The following is an 18461-nucleotide window of genomic DNA, read 5'->3' as shown; positions in this document are numbered from 1 at the left end:
CTCGGCCCCGAATCGTGAATGCGCTCATGCGGACGACATTCAGGCAGACCTGGGCGAAGGAGCGCGCTTACACGCTCTTCAATACGCAACACACTCGGAGGATCCAACCTGAGGAGCACGCGGATATGCATCAGGAATACGGACGTGTTCTTTCAGAGCGAACACGGGGGTGCTCGCCGGATATAGCCCCATCTTAGAGAGATCCCTAGTGCAGGACGAGTCCCTAATGATCGAGAATACGAAATATGTTCATACGGATCCTAAATAGCGAGCATTCTAATACCGCAAAACACTCAGACGATCCAACCTGAGGAGCACGCGGATATGCATCAGGAATACGGCCGTGTTCTTTCAGAGTGAACACGGGGGTGCCCGGATAAAGCCCCATCTTGGAGGGATCCCTAGTACAGGACGAGTCGCTAAAGATTGAGAATACTAAATCAGTTAACACAAATCCTAAATAGCTAGCATGCTAATGCAGACGCAGAGCAGAGAAGGGACACGCCCATAGATATATCTAATACGCAAAACACTCAGACGATACAACCTGAGGAACACGAGGATATGGATCAGGAAAACGGACGTGTTCTTTCAGAGCGAACAAGGGGGTGTCTGGATAAAGCCCCATCTTAGAGCAATCCCTAGTACTGGACGAGTCCCTAATGATCAAGAATACGAAATACGTTCATACGGATCCTAAATAGCGAGCATTCTAATACTGCAAAACACTCAGACGATCCAACCTGAGGAACACGCGGATATGGATCAGGAATACAGACGTTATAGCCGCAGCTCTGAGGGATCCCTAGTACAGGACGAGTCCCTAATGATCGAGAATACGAAAATAAATTAATACGGATCCTAAATAGTGACCATGCTAATATGGACCCAGAGAAGGAACGCGCACATAAGTATATCTAATACGCAAAACACTCAGACGGTCCAACCTGAGAAACACGCGGATATGGATCAAGAATACAGACTTTATAGCTGCAGCTCAGAGGGGTGCCTAGTACAGAACGAGTCCCTAGTGATCCCGGATCCTAAATAGCGAACACACTCGTACAGATCCAGCCAAGGAAGGCGCTCATTAGGACATCGAATCTGGAAAACGCACAGATGGACCCAACCTGGAGGAGCACGCGGATATGGAGCCGGAATACGCACATGTTCTTAGAGAGCAGACTCAGCGGTGCCCTGCTACAGCGCACATTCAGAAGGCTGGGATCCCATGTACAGAATGAGTGCCTATTGATCAATAATATGAAATAAGTGCATACTACATTTAAATTGCTAGCACACTAACATAACAGAGACCCAGAGAAGGAACGGGCCCATGGGTACATTGAGCACGCAAAATGTTCCGAGGAACCCAAACTAGGTGCATTTGCGGATATGCAGTAGGAATACGGACATCCTCTGACAGAGCAAGCTCACGGGAACACGATTCTAGTGTGTGATCAGGGGAATGTCCAAAGAGATGCTGGATCCGAGAGATCCTGGATCCTTAAGAGGAATGTGCTCATACAGGGGCCCAGGCAATATCGTTCAGGAATACACACATATTCCTGGAAACTCTGCTCGTTGGGGCCCCTGCAAAAGAGTAAGCACCCCTTAACCTGAAACAAATTCAGATGATCCCTGTTGCAAAATAAATTGCAAGCAATCCACACTCATATGGACAGGTGATACAGCAAACCCTCAGGGACCCAGAATGAAGAATACTCCGAGGGACCGGCACGATCTCGCACAACTGGCATATCTGCTTCTCCGGCTTCAAGTCCTCTAGAGTTCTGCGACTCTAGTGCTTCATAGCGTGCCCGTATTTCTCCCTTCCTACGTGGTCTTCAGTGGCTCCCTGTGGCTGGTAGAATCAATGTAAAACTCCCTGCATTGCCCACTGCGCATTCTACGAGCAAGGCGCAGTTTCTTCGGGATCGATTCTGCCAGACCTCTACGCTCTGCGTATTCAGGTGCCTAGGTTCTGTCGCACTAGACTGTTGGAGGGGAGAGGGGGGGGGGGGCGTGCCTGTACTGTCGCTGCTTCTACTCTTTGGAATATTCTTCCTTTCTCTATTCGTTCCATTGAAGATCACCTTATGTTCCGATGTCAATTAAAAACATTCCTTTTTCTGAGCTCTGGATTGGCGTTTCTGTGGTTATCCTTCATTTAGCGCCATGAGGCCTTCAGGGCACCAATGCGCTATACAAAAGTAGATAACATTACATAACATAATACTAGAGGTACGCTCCTACATACCAGACTACAGAGCCAACGCATGGGGGCCCCAGTTACCGAAATCCATCATACGGATCTTAACCACGGAGCACCCTTATAAAGACCCCGCGATGAAAGCGCTCTTATTATCGAGGCGTGGTGAACACGCTGATATGGAACAGCACTACAGATACACCTTAAGACCCCGGCTACAGAGCGAGTGCAGGGATTGCAGCTACGGACCACGTCACAGGGACCCAGATTGCAGAACATGTTCCTATGGACCATGATTTAGAGAATGCGACCACAGTGCCCACTCCCAGGGTCTCTGGCTATAGAGCAAGCTCATAGGGACCCCGGCTAGGGAACTCGCACTGATGATATAGGTGACGGAGCACACTCATATCGACCAGCACTAATGGCATGCTCTTCGAGACCCCACTCTACAGCCCACTCGCAGAGCAAGCTCGTAAGGATTCTGGCTACGTACGTCTCTCAAAGGGACCCAGATGGCCGAGTACACTCACATTTACCAGGACTAGGGACACGCTCCTAGGGACCCCAAACACAAAGCCACACTGAGCCACGGCTATAGAGCAAGCTCATAGGGTCCTAGCTACAGAGCAACATTGTAGGGTCCTAGCTATAGAGCAAGCTCCCGGGGACCTAGCTATAGAGCAAGCTCATGGGGCCCTAGCTATAGAGCAAGCTTGCAGAGCCCTAGCTATAGAGCAAGCTAATAGGGCCCTAGCTACATCGCAAGCTCACAGGGCCCTAGCTACAGAGCAAGCTCACAGGGCACCAGCTAAAGAGCAAGCTCACGGGGCACTAGCTATAGAGCAAGCTAACGGGGACCTAGCTATAGAGCAAGCTCACAGGGCCCTAGCTACAGAGAAAGTTCACGGGGCACTAGATATAGAGCAAGCTAATAAGGCACTAGCTATAGAGCAAGCTCCTCATAGGCCACTACCTACACAGCAAGCGCATATGGCCCTAGTTACAGAGCAAGCTCATAGGCCACTAGGTATGGAGCAAGCTCACAGGGCCCAAGTTATACAGCAAGCTCAAAGGGCCCCAGCTACAGAGCAAGCTCATAGTGCCCTACCTATACAGCAAGCTCATAGGGCCCCAATTACAGAACAAGCTCATATGGCCCTACCTATAGAGCAAGCTCATAGGGCCCTGGCTACAGAGCAAGCTCATATGGCCCTAACTATAGAGCAAGCTAATAGGCCCCTAGCTATAGAGCAAGCTTATAGTGACACAGCTATAGAGCAAGCTCATAGGCCCCTAGCTATACGGCAAGCTCATAGGACCCCAGGTTCAGAGCAAGCTCATAGGGCCCTACCTATACAGCAAGCTCATAGGGCCCTATCTATACAGCAAGCTCATAGGGCCCTGGCTACAGAGAAAGCTGACAGGACCCTAGCTATAGAGCAAGCTCATAGGCCCCCTAGCCATACAGCAAGCTCATAGGGTCCCAGCTACAGAGCAGGCTCATTGGGCCCTAGCTACAAAGCAAGCTCGTATGATCATAGCTACAGAGCAAGCTCGTGGGCCCCTCGCTATACAGCAAGCTCATAACCGCTAGATATACAGCAAGCTCATAGGGCCCTCGCTATATAGCAAGCTCATAGACCGCTAGCTATACAGCAAGCTCATAGGGCCCTCGCTATATAGCAAGCTCATAGACCGCTAGCTATACAGCAAGCTCATAGGGTCCTAGCTATACAGCAAGCTCATAGGGTCCTAGCTATACAACAAGCTCATAGGGCCCTAGCCATAGAGCAAGCTCTTAGGGTCCCAGCTACAGAGCAAGCTCATTGGGCCCTAGCTGCAGAGCAAGCTCAGATGACCCTAGCTGCAGATCAAGCTCCTAGGCCCCTAGCTACAGAGTAAGCCCACGGGGCCCTAGCCATACAGCAAGCGTGTAGGCCCCTACATATACAGCAAGCTCATAGGGCCCTAGCTACAGAGCAAGTTCATGGGGGCCTAGCTATAGTTCAAGCTCATAGGGCCCTAGCTACTATAGAGCAAGATCGTAGGGCCCTAGATATAGAGCAAGCTCATGGGGGGCCTAACTATAGAGCAAGCTCATAGGGCCCCAGCTATAGAGCAAGCTCATAGGGCCCCAGCTATAGAGCAACTCACATATAGGTACCACAATGGCAGTCTAGCGCTCATATGGACCAGCACTGGGGGAATGACTACAGGGCCCATTCAAAGGTCCTGGCTATAGCGCAAGCTCAAACAGACCCTCGCTAGGGAACTCCTTCTTAGGGGCCCATTACAGAGCACACTCTTATGGACCAGCACTAGGGACATGCTCCTCAAGATCCTTGGCTACAGACCAACCTCAAAGTGAGCCCGGCTAGGGAATCTGCTCGCAGGGAACCCTCCCTCCGATCTACAGAGTGAGCCCATGGGGACCCTGGCTACAGAGCATGCTCATATGACTCATATGACTCAAGCTATGGACTGGAGTCATAAGGTCCCAGACTATGGAACTTGCCCACTGGGACCCAAACTATGGAACTCGCCCATAGGTGCCCAGACTATGGAACTCGCTATTAGGGGCCAAGCCTATGGCACTCACCCATAGGGACCGAGACTATGGCACTCGCCCACTGGGGCCAAGACTATGGAAATCGCCCACAGGGGCCCAGACTACAGAACTCACCCACTGGGGCCCAGACTATGGAACTCTCCCAGGGGCGCCCAGACTATGGCACACACTATTTGGGACCCAAACTATGGCACTCGCCCATAGGGGTCCAGACTATGGAACTCCCCCATAGGACCCAGATTATGGCAGTCGCTATTAGGGACACAGTCTATGGCACTCATCGATAGGGCCCATGCTATGGCACTCACCCATAGGGACCCAGGCTATGGCACTCACCCATAAGGGGCCCAGACTATGGAACTAGCTATTAGGGACCCAATCTATGGAACTCGCCCATAGGGACCCAGACTATGGCACTCACCCATAGGGACCCAGTCTATGGAACTCACCCATAGGGACCCAGACTATGGCGCTCATCCATTGGGATCCATGCTATGGCACTCATAAATAGGGACCCATGCTATGGCACTCATCCAAGGGACCCCGTCTATGGCACTCACCCATAAGGGACCCAGACTATGGGACTAGCTATTAGGGACCCAGGCTATGGAATGTACCCATAGGGACCCAGACTATGGCGCTCGCTATTAGGGGCCCCTACTCTAAGCTCGATCAGTGAGACCCAGAATGGGGAGCGCTCTCGTCGCACCACAAATACGCACCGGGCTTTCTTGTGGAATTAACTCAAATCTGACAACTAAATGCCTGTAATCACGCGCCTGGAAGCACGCCACTTGACCCACGTGTCTCATCACTTCCTCCTCAGTCAGGAAGCGCCTAGAGTGTGCAGCTTGGGTTGCGCGCTATACAGTGATGAACACGCATACAGCGGGGAGCCTGATGCTGGACATTTCGGGCAGTCCTGCTTGAGGTACGACCTCTTTTGTTTGCTTTTGCTGCCCGCCTGCTTCCCCCGGGTTGCATGCACTGGACTGTGACGGTACACCGCGTGGCTGCGCTTACGCTCGTCGCCAGGACGTACACGGGGAAAGTGGCGATGGTGAGAAGTGTTACACAAAACAATGCGAAGCACAAAGCCGCTGGCGCGAGGTGAACAAGAAAAAAGACCAATGTTTTCCCCGACCACTGCTGAGATCTGCACAGAAAGGAAAGAAAGGGGTGCTGACCTGCGGGGGTCTCCGTCTCCAGGGCGCAGACCCGGAGGGTCAAGGCGAGGATGAGGGGCGTGCACGCGTGCATGCTGGCATGGTATTCCTGCCACCTGTGGCGGAGGTCTCCCGGGTCTCCTGCCCCGCGTGATCCCTGATCCCAGTGGAAGGTCTCCGGTCCTGTGGTGGGGTCTCCTATGCAGCGGAACCGTCACCAGTCCAGAAGAAGGGTCTCCTGACCAACGGACGCGATCTTCTGACCTGTGCAAGCCGTCCAGTGCCTTGGGGGTATCCTTTCCGCAAACGGGGTATCCTTTCCTGCCCTCCTGGGATGTGTCCTGCCCCGGAGGCAGTCCTCCTGTCCCGTGCAGGCTCGGGTGTCCTCTGTCTGGGAGTTTCCCTTCCAACAGTGAAGTCTCCTGTGCAGGGTGTCCTGTGGCTGTGAGTTTTCCTCTTCAGCAGAAAAGTCTCCTGCGTAGGCTGTCCTGTGGCTGTCCGTCTTCTGACCTGCAGATGGGTCACCTGTCCTCGCTCTCAGCTCATGGGTGGCCGAAGGAGCAGCTGGGCATCGCAGTCTCAAATTCAGCAGGAAAAAAAAATAACACACGGGGCTGATTGGAGCCGAAATCACTTCAGTCACCGACCTGACGTCAGGCTGGAGCCCGAGCTGTCCAGGCAGAGAGAGAGCGAGAGAGAGAGGCAGGCAGGCCCAGCACGGGCAGCGCGCGCTCTCTGCTGGCGGCTGGTGTGCATTACAGCCACCCAAGTCTAGAAAAGCGCAGGAGCCCCCCTCGCCGCCCGCTTCCCAGCCCTCATTGTTTCAATCATGCTGAGAATTAAAGCTCCAGGAGGCTTTCATTTAACATCCAGCGCCGAAGAGGATGGGGCACCATTACAGAGCTAGGGCTATGGGGGAAGGTAAGAGAGGCAAGAACACGGGGCGTGGCGCCGCTGTGGGGGCGTGGCAGAGACAGGATGCCGGAGTAGCGCTTCAAGCCCGGTTTTAAGAGAGTAACAGGAAAATGAGCGGAATAGGGAAGGGGAGAATAGTGAACGAGGGGCGATCCACGAATCTGCAGAAACAAAACGAGAGCGGGGAAGAGATCGAAACTGAGAGGGCACTGGGGTGTGTGTCAAGAATAAGGTGGGAGGGGGAAGGGGTGCGAGCAGTTCAAGTGAGGAGGAGAAAGATCAGGTGGAGAAGGGATGAGGAAGGGAAAGCAGACCTGAGGGGATGATGATGATGATAAGACCGGCAGGGGACATGAGATGGGGCGGGGATCGAGCAGGGCCAACATGTGTGAGGAGGGGGTGGGCTCAGGCACGAAGTACGAAGAGAGGTGGAGCGGGCAGAACACAGTGACAGGGGGGGCCAGGGAAGCGAAGAGCCGAGACACACCGGCAAGAAGAAGAGACGGTGAACGGAGCAGAAGCCACGGAAAAGAGGTGTGTGAGGGCCGTGAGGCAGTACGAAGACGACAAAGGGAGAAGCAGGCAGAGAGGCGACGAGAGGGGGTGCAGGCAGAGTTACATGAGGAGGGCGGTTAGGCAAGGAGAGGGGGGCAAGCAGGGCGAAGAGGACGCAGCGGGGCAAGCAGGAGGGCCCTGACTGAGAGGGGGAGGCGAGGAGGAGATGAGTGTGTGGCTAGGCACTGAGAATATTACATGGGGCAGGCAGGTGACGGCGAGGCAGTTGGACAGGTGAGGCGGGAAGAGGAATGAGACAGGAGGAAAGCGAGTTGTAGGGCTGGGAGGTTATCCGCTGTAGGGATAGGCGAGGAGATGGCGAAGCCAAGCGACACGGCTGAAAAATGCTGCTCTGGGCCTACAGGCAAGTCAGCGTGACGGTCATGGAGGCAGGGGCAGTGTTCAGGACTTGCTGAGGTCAAACAGCGAGACGGGGAGAGAGAGGCCTGCGAGATACACAGAGGCACGGACGTGTGCCCCAATACACGGGGAGAGCTGTGATGTAGGACGTCATTTGCTAACGCTGGCACCTGCTGCTCTCGGTTTTAATCCCAGCTGCCCTGCTTGACCAAGACGTGTGTTCTGGGCAAATTCCCGGACCCTCCAACCACCTCGTTTTTAATTCTCTTATGATCTTGAACACCGGCGTCGTGCTGTTCTCGCATGCGCCCTCGTTTGCATATCCTAGAATTCTCTACTCATTGCAGCCAGCCCCCACCCCGAACAAATGAAACAGCGAGACACGCGAAAGATAGGCGCCGGATGATGGGAGAGAGTGCCGGAGCCCCGAGAAGTAACGAATGACAGGCAGGCAGGGGGGGGGGGTGTATCAGGTGGGGGGGTGTATCAGACAAAGGTGGGGGTTGACAGACACTCCAATAGGTGGGCGACAAGAGAGCGACAGAAGAAAGGGAATCAAGTCACACCTCAGCGGAAGACGAGGCAGTGGGAGAAAGGCTCCTTATTCACACGCAAAGGTTTCCACCACCCGCTTCTGATCATTCAGGGGGGGGGCGTGTGCTGGATGGCCCTCCTCCCTTTCTGCCCATCCACCCAGAATTAGCATGAACACACACAGAAATAAAAATACGGAACTAAATACACGTGTAGGCAAAGAAAGACCCTGCAACTTCACATGGGATTACATTCGATGTGACCGGCCTCTTAGTAATGTCAGAGGATCACACTGATCAGGAGGAAAACCCCTATTTAAAAGAGTCCACCTGCTGCCAAGATGGTGCCCAACTTCAGGGAGGATCTGGGACTGATCATATTTCTGGGGCAACACCGCATTCCTTACTGATGCAATAGGAGTGTAACAACCTATCGCACTTCTGTTACACTCAGCAGGCGGACCGCAGTAGGTGGCACAATACGAGTTTACAAAGCACACCCAACAGAGTTGCTGGACCTCCCGGGTCTGGTAGCTTAACATGCATACCGTGGCAAGTGGCTAAATAAGGAGGCGTGGGTGTCATCAAGGGCCTCAACTGCCACCACACTTTCCCCTATGTGGTTGCAACAATTACATGTGCAGCTGAGCAATAGCACCGTCTATGGCAGGGCTGTGGGGGAAACAAGCGCCCCATTGCACACAGCCCCAAAAGACCATGGAAGAGGCAACATTGTTAATCACAAGGCCCGGCGCATGGCGATGACGTCATCACAACACGCTTCTATGTCACACATATTGCTATTCCCTACAGGTTAAAGGAATGGCGCCAGGGCGTTTGGTGCTTCTCCATAAGCCCCTCCTTGCCTACAGGGGTTAATGTGGGGGAAGTTGGGGAGTCTGCAAGGCCAGACGGTCCCTTCACCCTCAGTGCCCAACCACACACAATTACATAAACACAAGTACACATCTGGTCAAAGAAACAAGTAGACTTGCAGGCAAAGAGAGTAATTACAGCTTAGTTTGGGTTTGAAACCAGCTGCAACCAGTGGCATCGCAAGGAATCAAATTTAGGAGGGGAACAGAGGGGGCCAAAGACAAAAGTAGGGGTGGCACAGACAAAAGTGCGGGGGACCGCCTATGAAAGGTAATGTGCGACGTCACAAGCACTCCTGCAGAGATGCTTTTGTGCACACCAACTACCCACATCCCACTGCACCTCCCCTCCCATCAGAATGTTTGCTGCCCGGCAAAAAACCTCTTCAGTGACTAATGCCCATCACTAGCAGTTTTGTGCACTACATTTTGGTGGGAGGGGCTGCAAGCTGTTCTGCTCACTATAGAGGTCACTGTGCAGAAGTCAGACAGGAACATCTCAGAAGTGGCTCGTGCTCATGTTCATATCAATGCCAGAATGCATACCAGGATCACTGCTTGCTTTGAGACAAAAGGAGAGTATTTGCCGTGTGATATACAGATATTTGTCTTAGTCAGTGTCACAAATAACACTGCGAACAGAGAACACAGTCGCTGCTCGCCTTGGGTAGGGGGGCACAAATGGGGCCAAGGATTTCAGAGGGGGCACATCCCCCCAGGACTCCCCTAGTGACGCCACTGGCTGCAACCACCCTGCAGTTCTTAACGTTACACGCTCAGATTAATGAAGGGGAAATGCCCCCTATAAAAGGGAGAACTGACTTCCACCTGGCAACAAGGTGGTGACCGCCTAATGGGACTACTAGGAGCTCATCATATTTCTGGGGCAAACCTGCATTCCCTCCTGTGTCTGGCCTTCTTCTCGCCGGGTCTACCTCAGGCTGAGTTTTTGTCAGGTATGCATTGGCTCGATTCACTTCTGAGGTCCATTTGTGATGAACTAATCGCTTACCAAACTACCCCAGTTTTCATTGATCCAAGTGGCAGACAATGCTAGGTGGCATAAAAAGAGTTTGCAAACCCCAGATAAAAGCATTGTTTAACCTCTCGGTTGTGGTAGGTGAACTTGCCTTCCCTGGTAGGTGGCTTAATAGAAGTCCATGAACTACAGAGTAGTTGGTGTCCCAATTGGCACTATCTCAGTAGCCAAGTTATGAAATGCTGCCTGGCACCATCACCAACTACCCAGACAATGCTCACTACACTCCCATAAACAACAGGAGGCATAACAAATAGAACACAAATAACACAAAACTATATACACACACATCTCAGGCACACAGCTGAACAAACCTCCTGCAATCCCTGCCTCTCACCACAAGGTGGCAATCTTACTGGCGCTTTCTCAGAGAAAGAAAGAGAGAGAGAGAGAAAGAGAGACAGAGAGAGAGAGAGAGAGAGGGGGAGAGAGAGAGAGAGAAAGAAAAAAACATGCACTTTGAATACTTTTTGTGCCCTTAAGTCTCACCAGTTTTCTCAGCTGCCAACAGACTCCCTTCCAACTGTTTGCTGCCCAGAAAAAAACCTCTTCCTCAAAAAACTCATGGGGGAAAGCAGGTGAGAGGGAGTTCCCCAGCACCCCCATTTTGTTGACCAGCTTCCCAAAGCAGACAGTCAAATTACTTGGACACTGGTAGAGGAATTCCCTGCAATGGCTAGGCTGGCGGGCAAGAGTAACCTTCTACCAGCAGAGTGTCTGTTTTAATTTGCTAATCCTTTTGTCTCCAGGTCTGCTGTGGCAGACAAAACTGCTGCTCGATTGCATGGCCTGTCAGGGCTGATCCAATGCGACCTGGGGTGTTTAATCAAAGGCCCCAAACCAATGGACTGAAGGGCCCACTGGGACAATTATCAGCCTGCATTCAAAAAAACCTTCATGCTGAGAATGGGCCTTTTTAGGCAGACTATGTGGGTGTATTTCTGCAGTTGAAATCCAGAGACGGCTAAAACAATAATGTAATCCACATGCAGATTGGAAAAGCATATCTCATTACTGGCTGAGAAATAAATGCAGCATTTTCACTGAAACTGCCACCCATCAAAAGGTGGTGGACTCTGACGATTCAGAACCACCATTCAGCAAAAAAACACGGACGGCAGATAATCAAAAGTGTATTTTATTAATGACTGAAAGAAACACCCCTGTAATTTCAGCGCAAAAGCAATGGGAACCCTGATCAGTAAAACACACTGTTTGTCAAATAATAAAGGCTGATGTTAGAAAATACAATATGTTAGGTCTTTTCAGCCAAGGATAATCAGTGGGTCTCTGGGCAGAATTCGCAAAGGCCTATCCCCCACTGCAAGCCTGGTTTGTGCATCCCCACTATTTACAAATGTAATAAAATGTGGCCTGCCTTAAGGTTGTTGAAAAGCAAGTGTCTTTAACAGGACTATCACAATTGTTGCATTTTCTAAGCAACCAAAAGTCATACTGCATTCATGTATGTTTAATTTTTTAAAAATAATTTCAAGGCGATTGGTTGAAATACAATGTGCCCACCTACGACTTAGGAAAATGTAATGGCAAGCTAAAATGTGGTCCTCTCTGTCTATGTTTCAAATTTGAGAGTTGGCAAACTGGTGGAGGGTAAAAGTAGGAATGTGGGGAGTAAATTGCATGTTCCTACCAATTATGCTTTTTGTAAAAAATGGCAGAACATTGCCGTACACCTGTGCACAATGGTGCAGACCCGGTTGTCATTTAATTTAATTCCCCATGATTAGCCGAATCAAAAGATATATACATTATGCCCGTTTAACCAGTTTAACCAAATGCAATATCTGTAACAACAGTATGAAGTTTTGTAGTATTCATAATGTGTCAACAACCGCTATCATGCCTGTACCCTGTAACCAAGTTATTGCAAGTAATAGCGCCTCAATGCCCCTGGGCTGCTTGTGCGCTATATAAATATAAATAAATAAATACATTTATTTATTTATTGTGCAATTGTAAGGCACTTATGCAGCAAGACATTGGAGGTCATTACAAGTATGGTGGTCCAGATAAAAGTGTGCCAGTAAGTAGCAACGTACTGGCACCCTTTCTGGACTGCCGCACTACAACTGTGCCTGCTGGTGCCCTTGCACGTGGCAGGTCTGACCTGCCGGGCGCATTGGCCCCAGTAGGCACAGTTGTCATCAGCCACCTGATATCCCAGGCCGCTGGGACTTGTAATGTCCTGGTGGCATCGGTATCTCAGGTGGCGCAAAGGATGTTACAGTCTGGCAGACTTCTAATGACCCCCATTGTGTTTCAAAGTGCCCACAGGGCAGAGGGAGGTAACATGTGATAAAGACAATAGAATACAATAATGAACAGTATAGAGGTGGTCCTACTAGGCCTTGTGAGCATTCGGATCGTGCAAGGGCAGAGAGGTACTAGTACATTCTGAAGTTTTGCCACATAACTCATTTTTGCCAAAAAGTGGACATTGGAACAAAATGTGATTTCAAAGGGAAGTTGCCATATGGCTGATCCAGACTCCTAAATCAATCCATAGAGAGAGGCTGGATTTAGGAGGATATATGATATGATAAGGCATTTATAACGTGCACAAGTGTTTCCAGGTGCAAGTGAAGGGTAACTGTCAAATCCTGCTTGCGAGAACTCTTGCAGGGCCACCTATTGAGATCTTGATGGTGTCATCACTGGTCTATAAAGTGGATGTACTTGGAGAGAAGAGGGGAGAGCCGCTAAAATGACCATCAGACCTCTGCAAGGAAACACCAAAGGAGATTGCATTTGGGTGGAACTGTCTATTGCTGGGCAGGTCTAATAAATCTGACTGGGCCCTATGGTGATGAGCTGGGGACCATCCATGAGAATGGTGTGACCAGAGCCCTGCCCCGTCCTCCAAGAGGTTCCTGAAATTTAGCTGGCTTTCCTGAACTTTAAACAGAGGTTTTAAATGTAAGAAGAATTGAGCCATTTGAAACCAAAAGATGGGATAGTCTGCTTGCCTTAAATACTTCCCATTTTTAGTGGGGAGCGTGCAGGAAAATCGAAATTGCACAGCTCTACATAGGTAAATTGTTTTTATTTACTGACCAGTGTTGACGATTTCTGGAAGTAAAATTGGGATAAAGTAAAGTATTGTGATTTGCATTTTTCCCAACCAACTTGTGTGATTTATTTATGTAACAAGACGTTTAATTGTGAACCACAAAGAAGGTGGCATGTGTCGTTTTAGTGTGATCTCCATTATCTATCATTCACTTAAATACAAATATATATATCCTGTACACTGGCCTGGTTCTTGGCTCATTGGTAGCTTATGGTAAGGGATCCAAGGGGTATGAAACAAATTGGAGACATGGCTGAATAAAGAACTGACATTAAACAGTTTGTTGTGTGACACCTTGAGTGGGGAGAGCAGGGTGGCCTCTCAATAAACTGTTACAAACCCAGCTCACACTGCAGCACATTTCCAACTTACTCCAGCTGCCCATTTGAGCATCTGATGTATTTGACCGGCCCACCACCTTCTTTCAGCATGAGAGCTTTCAGCAAATGGGGCTCATTATGAGTTCCCAGTCTGAAAATCATTCTGGAAAAAAATTCCAGTAATTCCGGCTCCAGCATTTCTTCCAGACCGGGGAAATACAAGTTTGCCGTTGGGGGCAGTGATCTACCGGCAGGCCTGATCTGCCGGTAGTTCATGCCCCTGCTGTCAAAAAATTGTCAGAATCACTGGTACTACCCATGCCTGTAATTCCAGAGCCCTATGGGTGGGATTCCATGGAATGGAATGGGAGCTTACTATCGTCTCCACCTCCCATAATATCCCAGTAATACCAGGATATCGGAAGGTGGAAACAATAATGCAGTTTTTCTGAATTACAGTGAAATACCCGCAAAACTGTAATGGTAGTCTATGGTCTCTTTTTTGCAAAACTGTACATTTCCAAAACTCACTGCTATATGTTACACCATTGCAGCCTTAATAAATCTGAACATAATTGTCTTAACTACTGTTTGTCTTATGTCTTAAATGCAGTGCGACGCACGTTCATAGTTAACATATAAACAGCCTTGTTCCCCACAGACACCTTGCATTTGGGACACATTGGGCTTCATTATAAGGTTGCCGGTCTGGTAACAAAGGTACCGGTAAGCTTGCTGATACCGTTGTTACTGGACCGGCAAACTATGAGTTCTGCTCACGAGTGCCTTACCGCCCGCCAGGTCTGATGTGGCGGGCAGACCGGCGCCTGTGAGCTGACCATGTCGGATGCACCGGTACCATTCCTGAATGGTGCCGGTGCATCCGGCCTCCTTATTCCTATTGAGTCCAATGGGAAACAAATGGGAATGGGGCCTAATATTTTCTGGCACCTGGGAATGTGCAATTACCGGGTCTGCTGGGGCTGTAATGCCCCGGTAATTTCCCATTTCCGGGCCCTTGGAAAAAAAATTACTCCAGGGTTTTACCGGCACGGCTACCACCAGAGTCATAATGAGGCCCATTGTCTTCTGCTGTCTAGCGCGTCATCATCATTCACTTCCCAGCCCCTTGTGCATGTGGGGCGGGGGGGTCTAGAGATTCCACATGACTTATCCTCTTGTCTCCAAGATCACCAAGAAAGCTGACAGTTTTCCTCGCGAGCAAAAGACAAAATCATAAGACGCCGGAGAGCCATCTATGGACATGTATTTCCCAGTAGATGTCCTTATCACGCAATTTCCTTGTCTACTGACATTACTACCATTGAAAGTCACTGAAAATAAATTGCCCACCCCGGTATGATAGGAAAATGATTAGTCTGGACCGTCATAATCAATATGACTAATACGAATCTTATCTGTCAAATGTATGTGGTTGTCCACTTGGATGGAGTGACAGTGTCGTTCTCCGGAGAATATCAGCCGGCCGGTCTCCAGCGTAAGCACTACAGGTCCCATCATGCCTTGTCCACCAACTCCCTTTTGTTAAATGTTGTGATCTGACGTCCTCTTGGAAGGGAACTGTCTTAAAATCACAAGCTACAGAAAAGGTACAAAATTGCAGCCCAGCCTCAATGATAACCCTTTTAATAACAGCACGTAGATATCGACAGTGCCTGGCCCAAGAGTGATTAGTGATGGGACTCCTACATAGAGAGTATACCTCTGTAGCAGGGCACCCCATGGTGGCCCTGCATTGGTGTCCAATATACACATGCCCCTGCAGTATTCCGTACACTAGCCCTTAGGCCGATCCCACCATTGTTGCATTTGAACCCCTACATATTGCCATTTGCACATAATAAAGGCGGCATGTGTCGAGGAATTCAGGCCAATACCCAAATCACCATAAAGTTCCAGTGCCGGCTGCAAAACAGGGCATTGAACTAAGCCTGCATTTGGCGTCCTGTAATCACTGGCCCATTTGGGGAACTAGACTTCACAAATACCCTTCTGACTATGGCACTTTATGTTGGAGCAATAAACATAATGTAGAGGATAGTCTTCGGAGGACAGCTCAGGGGCAACGTGCTTGCCTTGGGAGCAGGACAACACGCAGTACCACAGGTTCGATCCTGGGTCCGCGCTTAGAAACCTCTGGGTATTAAGCGCATTATGAATAACCTATCATATCAATCAACACCTTTAATACCTCCTCTTTGAGGTGCTGTCATACCCATCATTGAGGCACTAACATACCCATCAGTACCCCTTTAACATTTCAGCCTTACTAGGCACCTGCAGTCTAAGAGATGGCCACTTGCGCTTAGATAAATGCATCTTTGTCAGCCCAAAATAACCACATTTCCCAATTTGAAATACCACCTACCGGTTAGTAGGCACTCCACCTTGAAATTTAAGGTGAGGTGGGCTATCCACTGTGTTATGCCGGCAAGAAGCACCTGCTGGCCACCTGTAGCTAACACGATGTCTAAACGATGCTCTGTTAAAGTACAGAATGTATTTGTGTTGCCAATGTTCTCAGTTGTACAGTCAGCAGGGGTAGAAGTTTGAAGTTGCCAGGTTCTACAAGGGAAAAGAGCAGAGCCCACACAGAATGTAGGTTAGGCCCAGTGCAATTCTCGTGTTTGGGGCCATGCCCCTGCACGCTGATAGTTGGCTCTCCTATCACAGCTCTTCTGGCATACCTCTCATCCAGACTTTATATATTTTACGATTGGACCCTGACCACAGGGAAGGGCACATGAATATGACCTAATCCTCGCCAGTGTAGCACCTGATCGAGGCGCGCAGTATCCCAAAAACATCCCTGGCCCTCAGCGGTGCTTTAAGGACCAACTTTGATCTTTATAAAGACAGGGATTTGGACAATCTTATTCTAATTGAAACATCCGATTCTAAGGTAAGCACGAGAGTTCGCTGGCCTGAAAATCAGTGTTAGAGCCAAGATCGCTTTTATGTCAAGAGTCTGACCCGGCATGCACAGTCCATGCTGTAGCACACTATACTTCCACATATTTCAGGCAGAGCGCACGTAGTGCAAATTGCTGCATCTCCATGTTCTTTGGACTGTGAAACACACCTGTGGCATCCGTGCTACACTCTTCATCTCCATGTTATATGGACAGGGAACACACCTGTTGAATCAGTGCTACACTCTTCATCCCCATGCTCTGTGTGCTGGGAAAAACACCTGTGGCGTCAGTGCTATATTCTTCATCTTCATGTTCTGTGGGCTTGGAAACACATGTGGCTTTAATGCTACACTCTTCATCTGCATGCTCTGTGGGGTGGGAAACACACCTGTGGCACCAGTGCTACATTCTTCATCTCCTTGTTCTGTGGGATGGGAAACACACCTGTGGCATCAGTGCTACACTCTTCATCGGCATGCTCTGTGGGGTGGGAAACACACTTGTGGCACCAGTGCTGCACTCTTCATCGGCATGCTCACTGGGCTGGGAAACACACATGTGGCGTCAGTGCAACACTCTTCACCTGCATGCTCTGTGGGGTTGTGAAGAGGGAAAATGGGACGATCCCTTTCCCAGATCCCCGTTCAAACCATGGCCAATGATGTCACAACCTAAGAACCCACTGCGTGATGAGTTCAGCCCTCTGGCTGCTGCCCCGGACGTCAAGATCCATCGTGGCCACACCCCACACACCCAGGCCAGCTGTGCGTCATCCACAGCACATGGTGGGACCTCGGGTGGAGCTGAAACTGACCATATGGACCAACTCGACCAAACATCACCCACCAGTATCACCATCGTTAACGATGACATGATTTATTTATTTTATTTGCATTTTTAAAGTGCTCACACAGCCCGTTGGCATCGAGGCGCTGTTACAGGAATTTTATCAGTTGCGTAATTATTTTTTTTCTTTTCTTTCTTAGTTGCGTATTTATAACGCGCTTAAATACCCAGGGGTTTCTAAGCGCAGAGCCGGGACTCGAACCTGTGTTGCTTCATGTCGTCTTGCTTGCAAGACGAACACGTTGCCACTGAGCTAACATCCCGGGACAGATGACATAGCCAATGGACAAGAACACACGTGCCACCAAGCACCTGGATCAGACATACACCAGCCCACACGAAGAACATACTCAGTGCTATGACGTAGAGGACCGCTCACAAAGATGCATCTTTGTTATTTTTCACATAGGCTAACTAATGCACTGCGGCAACGCAAGATGCCAGAAGAGCTTGTGTATATGCTTGCAGACGCTTTTTGCTACTAAAACCATGAGGATGTCACCCTGTGTAGATGGACTAATGTATACCAAAATCGCACCTCGCGACCCCTGTGTTATGGACTGTATGCTGCCACCCAAGGACTAGGCCAAGGTAGGCCGCAAACCAGAGTCCCCAGGCCCGGAGCAGCTCAGACAGAGCTGCAAGATGCTGATCATGCAGAACAAACCCTGCGAAAGCCCCACAGCCAAGGCCACGAAGTTGCAATCTACATGCCGCGCTCCCAGCGCCAAGGTTACACCTGCCACTGCTAAACACTCATCAGAGCAGAAATACAAATCAAATACCCATAATTCTGCTTCAGCCACGGTCTCCCAACACGTGACCAGGCCGACATGATACGATGTCAAGCTCCAAGGACTAGAGAAGCTCTGGGGTCCCACATCTGGGAAGCTCTGGGGTCCTACATCTGGGACCCAGACTGCAGGACCATCACGGAACTGCAAGACGACCAGACAATGCAATCTGGAGATTGGCCGTCGGGAGCCGACTGCAGAAATTTCCCACCCGCTGTTGGCGAGTGTCCAGACGTGGTCCAGACGA

General features: G+C 50.1%; 1 protein-coding gene across 4 annotated transcripts in view; it reads right to left on the bottom strand.

Moving 5' to 3' along the window:
• Nucleotides 1-7391, bottom strand: part of PTPRU (protein tyrosine phosphatase receptor type U) — a 1238801-nt gene extending 1231410 nt beyond the window's left edge. For 2 of the 4 annotated variants that reach the window (XM_069623015.1, XM_069623016.1), the window contains exon 1: nt 5972-7391. In XM_069623015.1, the coding sequence (XP_069479116.1) occupies nt 5972-6044 (73 nt within the window). In that variant the 5' untranslated portion in view covers nt 6045-7391. The remainder of the gene's footprint in view (nt 1-5971) is intronic. The other 2 variants (XM_069623017.1, XM_069623018.1) reach the window with 1 other exon arrangement.
• Nucleotides 7392-18461: the final 11070 nt, after the last annotated feature.

The sequence above is a fragment of the Ambystoma mexicanum genome, chromosome 11 (assembly GCF_040938575.1).
Source record: "Ambystoma mexicanum isolate Mex_15411 chromosome 11, UKY_AmexF1_1, whole genome shotgun sequence".
NCBI classification, from domain to species: Eukaryota; Metazoa; Chordata; class Amphibia; order Caudata; family Ambystomatidae; genus Ambystoma; species Ambystoma mexicanum.
Note: the sequence above shows the minus strand (reverse complement) of the source record. Positions and strands in the feature narration are given on the sequence as shown.